A 17,141-nucleotide genomic window follows, 5' to 3' on the forward strand; every position below is an offset into this window, starting at 1 on the left:
ATCGTTCTTTGAGTTCTGAGCTGAATGACAAACCACAAACTGGTCCTGTCAAAGTTGAAAGTTCAGCAAACTTCCATGATGAGTCGCATGCAAATCTTAGAAGCTCAGATGGCTTACCTCTGCCACTGTTTTGCAGATGAGGAACTCGCTCGTCGACTGCAGCAGGAGGAGAATCTGAAGAAGTTGGTGAAGTCTCACAAGAACAAGACGGGCAAGGCTGGTGCCCCCTGGTCACCCAAGACCAGGAAGAAGAAGGAGGTAGCTGGGATTGGGGGAGTGACCGGTAGGGGTATGGGTCAGATGGGAGAGGGGGAGCTGACAGGACGGATACAGCCACCACCTGTTCAGAGAACAGTGGTACCAGAGCTAGCTAAGATCATGGCAGAGGAGGAGGAGAAAGAGCGAGCTGAGAAACAAGAGGTAAGCTGAGACTCCACAGTACTTTGGTAGAGTGGAGGTGGCTTTAGAGAGCTTGAAGATAGATCCCAATGCCGACATTCATGAAAAGGTTGTTTAGCCCACAATATCTCCCTTGATGATAAGGTGACAACACTGAATTTGGTGTGATCAGTTGCAGTGCCCTCTACATGAGCAAAGTTGATACTAGAGAAACTGCTGGGTGATTAAGAAATGTTCTTTATCATTTTATTGTTATTGCTACTATTGTTGTCATTTTGTCAGTATCAATGGTAGTAGTAGCAGTAGTAGTAGAGTGCTCACCTGGTAAGCAGTAATCTCTTTTATTTCAGGAACTCTGCTTTTTAAAAGTTTAACAAAATTTAAAGTCAGTAAAACTAACTTTGTGTGCTTTATGTATTGCCACCACTTAATTGGTTAATGGTACCACAAACTGCTTTATCAGGACATATTTTGACTGCACAGCTCCATTATTCATCATTAAAATGTAAAAACGATAACTGTTAAATCCTGTGAAATAATCACAGATGATATGATTTCCTTGAAGGATTATCTTTTAGGCAATCTTGGGTAGATTCTGCTGGTTGTAAAGTCTAAACATTTCATGTGTGGGAGTAGTAGGACCTTGTGATGATAGTCATATCAAGATCATCAGCTTCTACTATCACTTTAGAGCAATTGTGGAGAGTCGCTTTGTCCACATGTGATCTGTACTAGTCCTCTTTGTGTATCTGTGTGTACATGAAGTATGTGTATGTGGATGTGACAGACAGAGTAAAAAAGAGGGAGGATCAGAAAATTACCAAGTATCTTAATATACATGTTCAAGTTAGTAGTGTTGATGGAAAAATATTGGTGGAAATGAGAATTGGGCTTTTAACTTTTTGTGAGATACCAAGAACACACTTATATAATAGTACAGAGCATACCATTCTAAGAGGAATTCAAAGTTTATATGATGAAAATCAGTTTTGGAATAGCTGAAACATCCCAAAACAAAGTAAAACAAAGCGATTGTAATAAAAGGTGGGTCCCGCCTTTTATTAGAATTGCTCTGTTTTGGATATCTCAGCCATTTTAAAACCAATTTTCTTCAGATAAATGTTGAATTCTTCATGGAATTACATGCCCCTTCATATTTCATAAGAGGTTTCTCATTATCTCACCAAAAAATGTTAGAAACCTGATGTTAGGCCTCAACCAAAACTATACAATCCCTTTAATGTAAAAGTGTATATTTTTGCACGAGTGATTTTTGCGCTAGCCAGGTAAAAATGAACTTCATGTGTTTTTAATCCCGCGGAATCAACGCATTAATTAGTGCTTCATACAGCAAGCAAAATATTTGTGTGCTTTCATTTCAAGCTAGTTTCTGGTTGTACAAAATGTGCAAAAATTTCCACTTTTGCAGTACTTGGTAAAATTGTTTAGGCATTGTGGCTTATTATGAACTGTAAACTCTGAAAATGATGAAATTTATGAATCAAATGGAAGAAGGTTTAATCCAGTGATGAATTTGTTGAAATTATAAAACTGCCGTTTTTTTTAGTACCGGTACAATTTTGTTTCTGCATATTATGCATGTAGCACATGTCTACTTGTTAATGTGGATGGCAGTGTATGACTGTTACTAAAAGCAGAGATTTGTTTGTATGGAAATTTGATCCTTGATGATGCAAAATGCAAAGGGAGTATATTTTGATCTCTCTAAATTGTCTTGTATTCCTGAAGGTTTGGACTAATGGTAATCAGGAGAGGGGAAGCAGTATCGCCACCAAGCTAAAGAGAGAACAGCTCTACGAGGCTTACCCTGATGTCGACAAGAGTGTCCTGGAAGAGATCTTTAAAGCTAATAGGTGAGTGGTTAAAGTCCTTTGATAATGGCAGCAATCACTCACCGTATATTTTAGGGGATTTATCACCATATGGTCTCAGTCACATGGGTGTGATATCATGCAAGTTTATTGGCCTTTGGTAATTCCGCAAACATAAATTGTTGTTGTGAATTCATTTACACAAATTCATCTTTTACAAAAACAAAAACAAAAATGAAACAAAAACCTAGCGTTGATGCTTCAAAATAGTTCTAAAATGTGAGTTAAGCTGTTGAGGACAAACTGATTTTGCTACAACACGCATTTGCCATAGACACCTGCCCGAGTATACTCGGGTCTCGTCCTCAACGGGTTAAGGCTAGAAACAACTAATGTAAAGAATAGAACCAGTGTAGTCAAGGTTAAGTATTATCACATGTGAACAGTAGTTATAATAAAAATGTTTCCATACTAAACCGTCTACAGTTATGGTTTAATGAGAAAAATAGTGATATACCATATATTTTAGACTTTGTTGCAATAATTTCATATGGTAAGATGGTTTGTGATGATGATGATCCACAGCATTTGTATGGCGCCATATATCTGTTATGTTATAGAAACATTCAAAGTGACACAAATGAACTACACATATGCATCAAAAGTGATATCTTGAACATTTTTTAAATCACTGCTCCCAAAGGTAAAAAGGACCTTTGAAGTGTCACATGGTATTGTACCACAGTCATGTTAGAGCTGTTGTGATGCAAAAGGATTAAATACGATTGTATAAACTCCTCTCATCAACTCGTTATTTCAAGACATTAAGAGACAAGTAGAGCAGTAGATGATGTTGTGCTGATGAGCAATCAAAGCTGCATGATTAATAATCAGAAATTATTCTGACCACCCTGTTGGAAAAGTATAGAGATGTGACATTTGATGGCACCAACCTTTACATATTGTAGTATTATTTGCACACAAAAGAGCTTTACACCTATGGTGCATTATATTCTACCAATTATGTCGCAACTTCTTCAGGATACATTCTAATTTAGATTGGTCATAAAAATCTATAAACTATGTGTACTTTATCATGTGCAACAGGTTTTTGTTAGAAATGGCAAAGGAGTATTTGGATCTATAATCATAGTGTTTGTCAATCATACTGTATGAAAAAATAAAAGTACATGATGCATATCAATGTAACATCATTACAGAACACTCGCCCTCTAGAGATTTATTGCTGGCTGACATCTCAAACAAAATATGTGTTATTGTCTGATTTGTTGTAAAATTGAGATGTTTGCATAAAGAGTTGATTTTGAGGAATTGAGGTCCACACCTACCGACCATATAGGGCAATTACCCCCTGAGGGCAATTTCCACTGGCTAAATACTGGTTGGTGGTAAGGTTAGAGTAAAGATTAGGGCTAGGATTAGGGTTAGGTTTAGGGTTAGAGTTTGTGTTAGGGTTTAGATTAAGATTAGGGGCAGGGGAAGGGTCCAGGGTAATTGCCCAGGGGGGTATTACCCTAGACCCTTGCAGACATGTTCATGCCTTCCTCCTACTGTTCTTTCTGAGTGACTATAGGGTTCTTTGGGCATGTAGAGGATTTCTTTCACAGATCTGAATCTCTATGTATCTATCTTGTGCTTTGTTTTAACAATTAAAAATCTTTAAACTATCAGTGATGTGAGGAAAGGAACCCTAGGTAGAAGAAAGAAATGAAAGTACTGTGTAAAACAAATATTTTCATGCAGTTTTTATATTCATGAATTTGGTGAGTCGGGTGCTATTCACAATTTTAACAACACACAAAAATATCACATCTGATCCCTACATGAATGCAAAGTGCACATATACATTTCTCCACGATCTCAAATTTAAGCACCTGTTGTCCCAATTCGTGAAAAAATTAGACTTGCTAATTATATGACATACAATAGCTGTTTCATTCTCATTGCTGAAACAATTAGGAGATATCATGATCTACAAGTATATCAGTTGTTGGCTATAAAGACACTCATCTTACTAGCAAAACTTGATTGGAATTGTTTGGTATGAAACAACAGTGAGGACTTATACCTTCAATGCACTTAGTGTATGATTTTCATTTGTAACTGCTGAAGGGAATTAAAGTCGATATAAATGATTCCCATGAGTACTGGTTTTGATATTAAAAATAGGTGTCTGCAATGAAGTTAATTGTCCATTCAAATGCTGCATAATCAATTCCCATGTCTATAACTACGCAGGGGTTTTTTTTCTTTGAATTTACTTCTACTGCTTGCAATGTACAATGTGTGTAAGAGATATGAGTGAAATTAAGAGCTGACTTGAGATCACCATGATGTATTGCCATGCTTCAGACCTTTGAGCTAACCAATCCTTCACAGTAAAGCCTATTTGTTTGAATGTCACCATTTGACTTTACTTTGTCGATGCGATTTCAAACTATCCAAACTTATGTAGCAAACCTACACCATATATCCAAACTTCCCTTTTTGTTTTCCCCCATCTCCTGATTGCAGCTATGACTTACGACACACAAAATGGGAAGTGAATGCAGTTTATCGGGAACCAGCAGAACCAGTCAAGAATGTCTACAGTCCGGGGGCTCTGGAACGGATGCAAAGAAGACGACAGAATTCTCCTGCCAGGCAGAAGGTAACATCACTACTCAGTTTTGACCAATGAGCAAGAAACATTACCCGTTGAGGATGGAATGATTTTGCTACAATGCACATTTCCCATGCACTGGCCCGAGTACACTTAGGACTTGTCCTCAACGGATTAATTTATATTTTGTTGTTGATGTTCTTGTTGATGATGTTGCTGTTCCTTACAGCAGGCAGGCCTAGGGTATAAAACACGCTGTATTTTGCTTGGCAGTGCAGGTTATTGTCTTCCTTGGAATTGTTCTTGGGGTCATTGACATGCATAGTGTGGATGTGTAATTGTAGTTTGACAAGGAACTTTGCTTTGATAAGTGAGAAGTATTATACAACACCTGATTAGAATGTAGCTATCTGATTTGTACATTGCCCATCAAGAGACATTAGTTAAAAGTTCCATCGCACACTGTGGCTGTCAGCCGTGCAATTTTGTTTGAGCAAAAATGGTTAGCACATGGCTGATATCACCCATTTCCATTGACTCCTGTGTTAAACTCACGATTGGTCCCCAAGTTTTTGTTCCATCACACGGCTCTGATGTCACAATAAACAAACATTAGTCATGCGCTCTCAACATTTAACAAGCACGCTTACAGGGGCATATTTTTGTCACTCATTGGGGTTTGGATCACACAGGTCACATGGTCATTGAGGGTGTAGGAAATTTCTTCCTGATTTTAACTCTTGCTACTGCTCTAGTGCTTCTTTGCCAGACTTGGTAAATTGAGTGTGCTTTGTGACATATCTCAGTCTGAGAGTAATGCTATTTATTGAAAAATAGTTTAAAGATGATGTATCAGGAAAAAGCATAAATCAGATGTGCAAGTTATCGTGGCAAGACCATGTTATTTGAAGAGAAATGTGTTGTCTGGTATAAAGTTTGTCAGAGCTGCTAAAAATATGAAGTCATGTTCCTTTCTGATTTCAATTTTATGAGAATTGAATTATGATGTTTGTTAGTAGAGCTGAAAAGTGATCTAAAATGAAAGGAATGTTAGACATTTTGACATCTCACTCTAAAGTAAAGAGATGATTAGGCAGACAATGCCTCTAATATCTTCTTCTGAGCCATGAAATATGCAAATTGTAATCCTGATATCAATGTAAAAAAAAATATATATTTTGCATAAAATGCAGCAGTGCTTTACTCATCCATCACCAATTCGCAAAACTTTATATACAAATTTGTGAATGAAAAGTGACAAAAAGAGACCCTGATATGCTGTGTTTTACAAAAACTTTATGAATGCTCATTTTTTTTTTTAATTGAAAAAAATGAACTAACAGAGTTACATAGCAATTTAAATGATTGGAATACTGTTGTAAAAACTAGCAGATTTGTTTCAACAAATCTTTGCATCCTGATATATATCCTAACAAGAGAGGAAAACTGACATTTTTTTGTTTGCCAGGTTGATGGAGATGACAGTTCTGATGGTCAGTTCCAGTCCAGAGAGCAGCCAGACTATGATGATTACCGAGCTGAGGCTTCCCTTCACTACAGGCAGAGAGATGAGTGTTTTAAGAAAGCTGCTAAGGCTTACCACTCCGGACAGAAAGAACTCGCCCTTCACTACTCAACCCAGGTTTGTCAATTCAATTCAATTCAATTCAATTCAATTCGTTTATTCATCTCAATCATCATAAAACAAATACATTGTGAGATCAACATAGCAAACAAAAAGAAGAAGTATTGATGAGGAGAACAGGGACTACAAAAAGCGATTGCTTGAAAAGGCGTAAAGCCCCCAGATTACAATGATAAATAGAATGCATGTACATGTACATGACGAAGTGAACATAATTTTTAAATGAAGTAAAATAATAAACTGTTTGAAATTGTACATAAAACACAGAAGATACTATACATTGAAATGGAAAAAAAAATAAGTAAGGAGGTCTTAGCCCAGTGAAGTTCGACGCCTCCTCCCCCCCCCCCCCCCCATAAATACAGTCACATACATGATGCATATATATTCCTCTTGGTAATAAAATTCATGAGTATATATTATAACTATTGTTATATTGTCTTACTGTAAAAGTGGATATTTTTCGTGTGACTAATTTTTCACACTCAGCTGGGTTAAAAGAGTTTCATGTATTTTTAATTCTGTGGAATTAATAAGACATTAACTTCTGGAACATAGGGTAAGCAAAGATATCTGTGTGCTTTTATTTTTGTGCTAGCTTCTGGTTGTGCAAAGATTTCTACTTTTACAGTACCATATCTCCTAACTTACTATGTTTTTTAGATATCTATCGTGGGCAGCCTGTGCCTTTCACACGCACCCAAATTAATGCTTTTTGAGACTGATGTTTAGCAATGCAATGCCAAAAACAGTAATTTGTGTTTGTGGACACCAAAAATAGTTCATTGTTGGATCTGCATGGTTCTGCAAAAATTGATCCCACTTAATTTTTTTTTTTTGGATTTATTTATTTTTCTTTTAAAACAAAGTGATATTTTGCCCTGAGCTGTGTCTGCTAGACTTGGGTGTTTTACTCCCGCAATGCAACTCACCACAGTTTGCTCGTAGTCACATTCTGGTCACTGCTGATTTTTTTTCTTTTTTTAACATCGCGATAATTTGTTCTGCGCAGCATGTTTGAATGGTGGCAAACTCGAGTATTGCATTGCAAAGCAAAAACCATAAAATCCTGTGTGTAAATGCTGCTATTGGACATGTTTGCAAGAGAGGAAGGTGTGTGGGGATGTAAGAAGACAGAGGAGAGAGAGGAGAGAGAGAAGGGAGAAGAGGAAGAAGAAAAAGAGGATAAAGAGGTGGAGGAGGAAGTGAGTTTAGTGTGTTCCTTTGTTTGTCCTTGGAATGAATGACTACCATGTGATGATTCTTTCCTCTCTTTGATTCAGGGTCGTCTGCACTCCATGAAGCTGAAGGAAGCCAACAGGAGAGCCGCAGAGCTCATCGTCCAACAAAGGTCAGGGTCACAGACTGACTCATATCAGTGGCTACCTCAAACATAACAAATCTTTGCAACTGATTGACAAATTGCCCTACGTCGATGTAGGGCAATTTGTCAATCAGTTGCAATAAAAACATCTCGACGGAAGAATTTCATAAATTTGAATTATTACGCTGTATCCGCTGCATGCTATAAGAATTAGAACCAACACTTGCTGTCAGGTGGAAGATCGGTGGTCTTGTGGAGATGACGCCTGTCTGGAGATCAGGGGGGTGTTTCATCAACGTTTGTCAGCGCTGACAACTTGAATCACCATAGTAACAGTCAGTGACCAGAGCATCTCAGCCAATCAAAACCAAGGATTTTGCTGAAATTGTCAGCACTGACAGTTGTCAGCGCTGACAAACGTTGATGAAACACCCCCCAGGAGGTTGTAGGTTCGAATCCTGCTGGAGGATGTACGCACATGATTTTTTTAATCATGGCTGCTACTAAAACACTGATTAATTAAGTGCTTATTTACGTCGATGTAGGGCAATTTGTCAATCACTTGCAATGAAAAACATCTTGACGGAAGAATTTCATGAATTCGAATACAAATCTTTGTTGGAGAAACTGTGTGCAAGGTTTAACATTGAACACTGTATGACAAAGAAACACTTTACAACAAAAAGTTTTGGAGTATACCGGACTGTTAAGTGCATATGCTACAAGTACAGTGTTGTACTGGTACCACTTTTTAAACTTCATCACTTCCTTCACCCTACCCCTACCCCATCTTTCTAAGTCTATCACACTTTTGAATATTCACCTTCTCTGACAAAGGTATTCACCTAACAGATGATGCACAAAGCAGAAATAATGAAAGTGAAAAAGAATGATGAAGCAGAAGGGCGTACTGTTCCCATAAGTTGGTCACATACCTAATCAACTATAAATAGTGTACCATGAAAGTGAACACATTTATACCAACACACAGATGAAATATGAATGGGATATGATTAGCTTTGTGCACATTGAAACAGTATTCACTCATGTAAAAAAAATATTAAAAATGCAGTGAGTAACCAATTACGTCATTGTTAAGTTTGCATTGAGCTTTCATTGCCATGATTACTTCATATCCTGACTGTGAGGGTGAAAAGTTTCCCCATCTCAGAGGCCTAACTCCATGTGTTTTTTTTTCCCCATCATGTCTTTAGGAGGCAAGAGACCGGGGAGGACAAACTGGACCTTCACAATCTCCATCTAGAGGAGGCACTACAGGTTCTCCAGGAAGTCTTGATGGAGAAGGAGCAGCAATGGGGTCGGAGACGGGTGGACCATGGCTCCCCCTCCCAGAACAGGTACCTGGAGGTGGTGACAGGGAGGGGTAAACACAGCCATGGCGGGATGGCCAAACTCAGACCAGCTGTGGAGACATTTCTGCAGCAGAGAGGCTATAGGTAAGTTCTTTTCAACCAGTGACCCCTGACCCTCTGACCCCTGACCCTTGGGTTAAGGGGCAGACTTAAATCTAAGGGTAATCAAGAGTCAGTCATCCGACATGTAAATATGCAATCTGACTCACATTGACCCACTGAACAGAGTTGCATGGAGAGTGGATTTTAGACATTCCAGCCACCTGCTGCCTACGCCTGTCACATTGAGAGGGCTGATGGATAGATGTATCAAGTACAAACTGTAACATGATATGTCTGGGTCTGAGGCAATTACCCCCTTGGCAATTACCCTGGACCCTTCCCCTGGCCCTAATCCTAATCCTAATCCTGAACCTAATCCTAACCCTAACCCAAACTCGTAACCCTAAACCTTACCCTAACCGTAATCTTTACTCTTACCTTACCACTAACCAGTATTTAGCCGGGGGGTAATTGCCCTCTTAGGATACTGTAAAACGAGGAATGTTCATGTGCATTTTAATTTCACGAATTTCGCGAGTGCCAAGATTCGCAAAATTAAAATGCACATGAAAGTTCTCATCTACACAATATGCATTGAATGCCAGTGGCAATTCGCGAAAATTTCATGCTGAAAAAATGGCTGTTGGCTCCAATTCGTGAAAATTTCATGCCGCAAATATATCGTGTTTTACAGTAATTGCCCGGATACGCTTCTGGTTGTATACTGATTACGTTTAAGGACACATCAGCGAATAAAACTTTTACCTTGGAAAAGCATTCCACCCAGACTAAATATGCTCCTTAGAGTGCTAGAAATATACTCCAGGCTTGTAGTGGATGCCTTCAGTTGCTCCATTGCAAGATAGAATGGAAGCTAGATCAGTTTTGTACACTTGCAAAGAATGGCAACTGTTTACACTGCAATATTTTTGTCCTCTATCATTGTTTACATTTTTCTTGTTTTCCTTCCCTCTGTGTTGATAGGTTCAGTGTAACCAACGCTGGATGCTTCCGAGTCTACCTACAGTGACAAGCCTCCAGTGGAAGAGACCACTGATGATGTGGCATGAAGGGATAATGCTGCTAGTTTGGGAATCTAGACTCTTTAGTGTAGCTCATCCACAGGCACCACGGGGCTTCCTGCATCTTGTTGTGAAAATGGAGGATGTGCTTGTGCATTTCTGGCAACTTGCCTGCGATGATTTGGCAATGAATGGGTTGCTGTAAAGTGATGGATACATTGTTACAGAGATCTAAGATGGAACCAAAGAGAACTGGTCAACAAGAGGCAAGAAGCAACATTCTGAATGATACAACTGACAATGTTGCTAAAGTTGTCAGTAAAAGGTCACAGATGTTGGCCTGTTACACTGGTGGAATCTTGTATGAACTCCCTCGCAGTTTGCCTCCAAGAGATACTAAGATCAAGGGAAAAATAAGTTTATATTAAGGAACTCAGGAACACATCGTCCAAACATTGCAGCTTGTTGTAGTGTATGATGTGAAGTAAATTCAGTCAATGGTAAATCAATACTAAGCTGCACTGCTCTCAAAAGAATCCTTTGAATATTTGTTACTCTGTTGTTAGGAGGGTGGCTCAGTCAGTTAAAACTTATTTGCACAGTACCTCTAAATATACACATCCCTCATAACATTATGTAGCTGTGTATGCATTTCTTTTTAGCTGAGAAATTTGGGGACAAATGAAAATGTGAACAGGGCAAACTGGTTAGGAGAGCTGTAATGATAATGCACTGAAAATCTAGACTTCATGAAGCTCTCAGAAAACTTTTGCCATTGATAAATGATGAATGTTACAGAAATGCCCTCAAACTTTCATTAGTCCTAGAGTGATTTTCTCATTTTCCTTCATATTTGAAAATCACAGAATAATCAGACCAGGCTCTGCCTATTTTGCATTTTGATTACCTTTGTTTTTATTGTGTTGAATTTTGTTTTGCAGCCCCAAGATTTTCATCTTGGCAAAGGGAAGCATGACTAAGATGTATTGGAGTAGAAAGAAAACAAATTAGTCAAATTGTGTTAATGCAATGTTTTTTATAATATTATCATGCCACTAATGTCTATAATGCCTTAGTTGCAGCTGCCTTGTTGCAGCTAAAAATCGACATTGTACAAGGTATACATTACGAGTATCAGAGTTTAGCTACAGCTCATCTTGTCATATAGTCTAGTCAGATTGATGGTTGTCAAACCATATATAAAGACTGTGATGGCAGAAACTTCATTTACATTTCAGTTAGCAGCATTGTGATATTTAATATGAAAAGTCTCATTATCTGTTTCATTTTCTGTAGATACCATTTGCCTTTGTTTGGCTAAAGTAGAAAATGAATACTGAAAAGGTTCAGCTATTCCTGTTTTGGTCTGTGGTAGTTCAAGCTCATGAATTATGCATGAATGTAATGTAAACTATTGTCTTTCATTTGTTTCTTTTCTTTTCTTTTCTTGTTTTTTCCTTCTCCTCTGCCAAGTTGAATATATGGCATCATTTTATACCCACCAGTAGATAATTTTTCCTTGTGTTATTTTTCATGTTGGCAAACAAGTGATGCAGACATGTTTCATTTTAATGCAACTGAAGATTTTTTGCAGTGTTCTTTATTTAGTTATAAGTGATGTGGAACTGTTTGAATGACCTTATGCTTTATGTATACCACTTTGTTTCGCATGTACAACAGCAGTTTTTATAAAACCTGCATACCAAATAGACAACTTGTTTAAAGATTGAAATGTGAAAATCATGAATGTTTTGAGTGCTTACATAGACTGAAAATGCCTGTGTATTGAAAATGATATACATGTACATCAGAGTAATATTTTTCACATCATGCATTCCTCAGTTTGACATTTTGAAAATGAAAATGAATGAAGACTTTGTCGTTCTTCAACAAGTGCTTTTGCTAATTATTATTATTATTTTTTTAAATATAAATCCCGTATTTCTTAGTAGTATGCTCATCTTGTAAGTAGTATCTTTATACTTGAATTGCCAAATTATTTCTTTATCCCATTTTTATTGTCATGTTTCTTGTACTGTGTATGAGCAAAGTTTAGTCTGCAGATATTTCATATGTTTCACTCCTACCATGTTTCATTACTACCAGCTCTCCTCAAATGTCACTCATTCTTCTCTTCCTGTCACCATGGAAACCTGTTTGATTGGTTAAAATGATACAGTAGTGAATGGGAGCCACAGAGCTCAGGGACTGTTCTATGTGATTGGATCACTTTGATATCCTGAACACACTGTGCTGCAGTATGAACACTGTGTGCAGCAGTCTTTACATTGTTCACTGCAGTCTTTGCACATTGTTCACTGCAGTCTTCACACAGTGTGCTGCAGAGTTCACACTGTGTATTGCACTATGTTAGGTGTGTATATATATATATATGAGTATTCATCTGCAACACATTTGAACTCATATTACCATACAGTGGACTCCCACTAAAACGAAGTCCTTGGGACTGGCAGTTTTCATTCATTATAACCAAGCAAATAAACAATAAAAACAAACAACCATAGAGCGGATTACAATGTATGTTGCAGCCTAAATTTTTATTTTTGTAACCAGGATTTTGTTATAATGGGAGTGTACTGTAGTTGTTTTGCAACTTTTCAGTCAGAAAGACTAAGCGATGGGAGAACCATAAATGACTTAAAAACATACTGTTTGCATTGTATGAAACTTTTATATTCCCAAGGGATGCTAATTATGAGAGTTAGGAAACGTTTTATACGTGATAGATATTAATTTTGTATCAAGAGAATTAGAATGCCACAGGTGGTGATGTTCATATTTCCTTTTGAATGTGTTTTTTATGACTCCATGTGAAATGATTTATCTTTTTATATGAAAACAGATTGTCCTATGCCAGACAGGGATAATATACTGTCAGTGTGATAATTCCAAGTCGTATGTCTTCTCTAAACAGTAATCAGAACTTGATTTCATCCTAACGTGGTGCTAGAGGCAGAAGGAAGGCTATGTTTTATTGGTAGAGAGAGAGAGAGTGTTTGAAAGAGTGGTAAGCAGAAAGATATAGATTGGACAGAGATATAGAAACAGCAAGATGTATGGTACAATAGTAGTATGCCTTTTAAGTCTCACAGAAAAAAAACCCACAACCTTCAAAAGCAGAGACTACAAGTTACAATGATGCTCAGAACATTTATGTGTGGAAAACATAAATAGTTCTTACTTTTGAAATAGGAGTTTCTGCTGTAGCAAAGTGTTATAGTCAGAAAAATGAGAACGAGATAAATGATCATCGTAACAGCAGTTCATGAAACTTGGACTTAAAAGAAGAAATTAATTCAAAGAGTTTCACATTTTCAGAGAATAGTTTGCCGACAACCACAAATGCAAAGTAGGAGATACAGTGCAAATTATGGTTTAGGTGGATAAATCAGCAACATCTCTTCCCCTAAAAGTCATAATTACATGACTACAATAATTTGATGTTACGTTAAGAACAAACTTTGAATTGATATCCCATCAGAAAAGAGAATTTGGTGAAGATATCTGCCGGTCAGTGAGAGAGTTCTAGGTGACGAAATAATCTCTTTTCAATAAATGTTTATTGTTTGCTCACGTCATTATTGTGTTATGAAAATAAAGAAACTTTGATATTTAATCATTTTCTCCTTTGACGGTTATGTTTCAATGAAACCACCATCAGTCTAGATGATCAAAACCTGAACGTGTTGCGGAATTCCACTTTATCTTTAATGTTTCTTGAAACAGGCAGATTTGCCAGTGACACTTATTATTAGTACACTATGTACAGTGTACTTGTAAATGAAAACAGTGTAACAAAACTTCATGAAAACTGTATGTGCTTGAACAACATTGAATGATCATGATTATGTGCTGATGGAAGTTATTAATTTTGTTAATCTTTATGGACTGTACTTAAAAAAGTTTTTCTTGTGTACAGTTACTCCATCTAAAGATATCATGTTTTCTTTTACTGTTGATTGTGGAAGAAAATTAAAAAGTTCCACTGACAGCATTTTCTGTTATCTCCATGTTTCATTCATATTTCACTTAATTTTAAAAATACAGAAATTGAAAAAGAAATGAAGTGCAAAATGCATGTACATGCAAATTGTTTTGATATCACACACACACACACACACACACACACACACACACACACACACATTAATCATTATTAATCATTGGCTTCCATCAAATGTACAATGCATTGGGTATTATGTCCATTAATGAAATCCTGTTCCTGGTTCATTGATTCGTCTACACATCATCATGTGACTAAACTCGCTAAGTTGCTATGAAGTTAAAGATAAAATGCTGATGGAGAAAAGTACACTGTACCATGATGTAGCATTCATGGTATAGTATACAAAAATATTCAATTTTAATGAATGCAATAGACAGAATATTTCATGAGGTGAAAGATGAAATGATCCATTCAACGAGGCACAGCCAAGTTATGAATGGATCAATAATTTCATCTCTCACTGAAGGAAATATTCCATCCATTGCATGAATGAAAAACATTATTTGCTTTATGTAACACCTAAAAATAGATCCTTGTCATTTGATGTTCTTTGGATTTAGAAACAAGAGAGAATGTGCAGGATGCGAGAGTCCTCACTCATACTGAGCGCTAAATGCTAGCACAACGCACACTGCAAACGCAAGCATTTTACGTAGGTAGTGTGCCAGTGTTGTGTAGCGGATGTTTCGCTACTTGGGATCGTTATATTTTTGAGAGGTACACATCACAGTAAAAATGAGTGGCGACACAGTTCAGTTAAGATTCCATGTGCACTTTATTTGAGAGGCGTTTTGGAGGCGATCCTCTCTCTTAGAACGTCAGAATCCAAGTCCTGTTCTCTGCATGTTATACAACTTGTCAATCTCTTCATACATTCAATCATGAGTATTACACTATTGGTTATTGGTTATACTGTTGTGACACGTTATGAATGGGTGAATGGGGCTGGAGTCTTCGTGTTAAAGAGGGATTTTAATTGGGCAAAACTTTGGTTGTTATAGGAACAAAGGCGGGACTAGTTTTCCAGAGGAGGTAGTATTCTTGGATTTGGATTTAACAACAATTCTAAGTAATCAATGTGGGAAGGGCAGGATGTTTAGGTTTGGCTTAGCCTGATCGTAAATTAGATGGGGCTAGAAGTACTCAAGGGATGATGAAGGTCGATGACTCACTGGATGAGGTGGAGAGTATTGGTAGGGGTCATTGACTGGTGGAGGTGAACTGGTAAATGGGAGGGGGTAGTGATAACTTTGTGTATCATTACACAACACCAGACTCTCGGCATGCATGCAATGGAGCAAATCGCATCGATCCGAGATTGCACAGTAAATGGAGCCACAATTGCACGAATAATGATGTAATACTTGTAGTAAAATGGGACAAATGATCAGTGTCAAACAACCAATCCAGTGACGAGGATCTACTTGGGTGTTATATCATAAACTATACCACAAATATTATATCATAGATGTGCAATTCATCAATTATTTGTCATTGATAGTGAATGAAATTGCTAATGGTATCGGCCTCATAGACCACTGTGTATGTGTACCATTACATACACTGCAGTACACTGATTGTCTGTGCTGTGCTCGGTCGTGATTTGGCAAAAAGGTGTATGTATGTCTGAAAAATATCATGTTTATGATTTTTACCATTTGGGGGATTTTCGATGCCGAAATTCTCATGTGACCAACTTTCGTAAGTCATTGAGCCTTTGTTTCCGAGATATTTGGGGCTATCTTTGTATCATTTTATCAGTTTTCCTGCTTTTGATTTGGCAAAAAGGTGTATCTCTATACATACACCTTTTTACCAACTTCAATGTATGATTTCTCACGGTGTGTGTGAAGATACACCTTTTTGCCAAAATAACGTGGGTTGCAGTCCCTGTAAACATGGTTTGGCAAAAGCGTGTATGTCTCTAAAAGTGCTAATTCTGAAGTATTTTTAAAAGTTTGATGCAAGAAAATTATCAGGAAATGAAATTTGAAGTGTATACTAAATCCTGGAATTAAATCCCTGAGCGCTGCACAGTTTAGATGGCTTCAACGGTCAAGGAAACTGCCAAAACTTTAAAGTCGATTTTCTCGGCGTTGTAGTCGCTGTAAAATGGCAGACATACACCTTTTTGCCAAAACATGACCCTGCTGTATGTAAACCATTAATATATTCGAACAATTTTATTAATTTTTTCAAAGGATATGAAAAAAATATATATCATTCACTGTTTCATGCCAATACGAATCGTGAAATTATGGATTCCTCTGCGACAGAAATTGCACGGTTCTTATTGAGGCTGCGCCCCTAAGAAAAGAACATTACTCCTGCCTCCCAGGAATCCATAATTTCAATTAGAGTTTCTCAGTGCATGGGATATTTGTTTACTGTTTATTGTTTATGTCCACAGAGGTCTTTCTCGTGTTGGCATGCATGTCAAGCTTTTTCTCACAGCTCCCAAATACTCCCCCCCCCCCCCCCATTATCTCGTTTTTGTCATTTGGATGGCGCTAATGAGCAAAATATAATGCCTAGCAACCTTGAACTCTGCATCTCTGCACAAACAAAATGTCCAGATCTCTATAGTGCAACTCACACGCAACTGCGATACATTTCATCACTTTGAATATCATGTCACAACACACTTCACTTTCTGATACTAGTTACCAAGAAAAGTTGTAATAAATATCCTTGAAGCATCATTGCATCACAACAAATATTTATTGTCAAATACAAAATGATATAAAAGTTAATTCCTCTTGAGCTGAGTTACACTGGCAATCTTGGCATAATCTGAGTTCAGCAAATCTGAATACATTTCTTGCAATAAAATCCTGATTATACACATTATTTG

At 37.4% G+C, this 17,141-nt stretch overlaps 1 protein-coding gene across 1 annotated transcript in view; it reads left to right on the forward strand.

Moving 5' to 3' along the window:
* LOC139710600 (uncharacterized) overlaps positions 1 to 10,396 on the forward strand; it is a 29,383-nt gene extending 18,987 nt beyond the window's left edge. The window contains exons 8-14 of the mRNA XM_071622524.1: positions 137 to 420; positions 2,149 to 2,273; positions 4,767 to 4,902; positions 6,323 to 6,496; positions 7,783 to 7,850; positions 9,038 to 9,280; positions 10,223 to 10,396. Of these exons, the coding sequence (XP_071478625.1) occupies positions 137 to 420; positions 2,149 to 2,273; positions 4,767 to 4,902; positions 6,323 to 6,496; positions 7,783 to 7,850; positions 9,038 to 9,280; positions 10,223 to 10,268 (1,076 nt within the window). The 3' untranslated portion in view covers positions 10,269 to 10,396. The remainder of the gene's footprint in view (positions 1 to 136; positions 421 to 2,148; positions 2,274 to 4,766; positions 4,903 to 6,322; positions 6,497 to 7,782; positions 7,851 to 9,037; positions 9,281 to 10,222) is intronic.
* Positions 10,397 to 17,141: the final 6,745 nt, after the last annotated feature.

The sequence above is a fragment of the Diadema antillarum genome, unplaced genomic scaffold, assembly GCF_040938485.1.
Source record: "Diadema antillarum isolate AM-2024a unplaced genomic scaffold, OU_Dant_1.0 seq00001547_RagTag, whole genome shotgun sequence".
In the NCBI taxonomy this organism is placed as follows: domain Eukaryota; kingdom Metazoa; phylum Echinodermata; class Echinoidea; order Diadematoida; family Diadematidae; genus Diadema; species Diadema antillarum.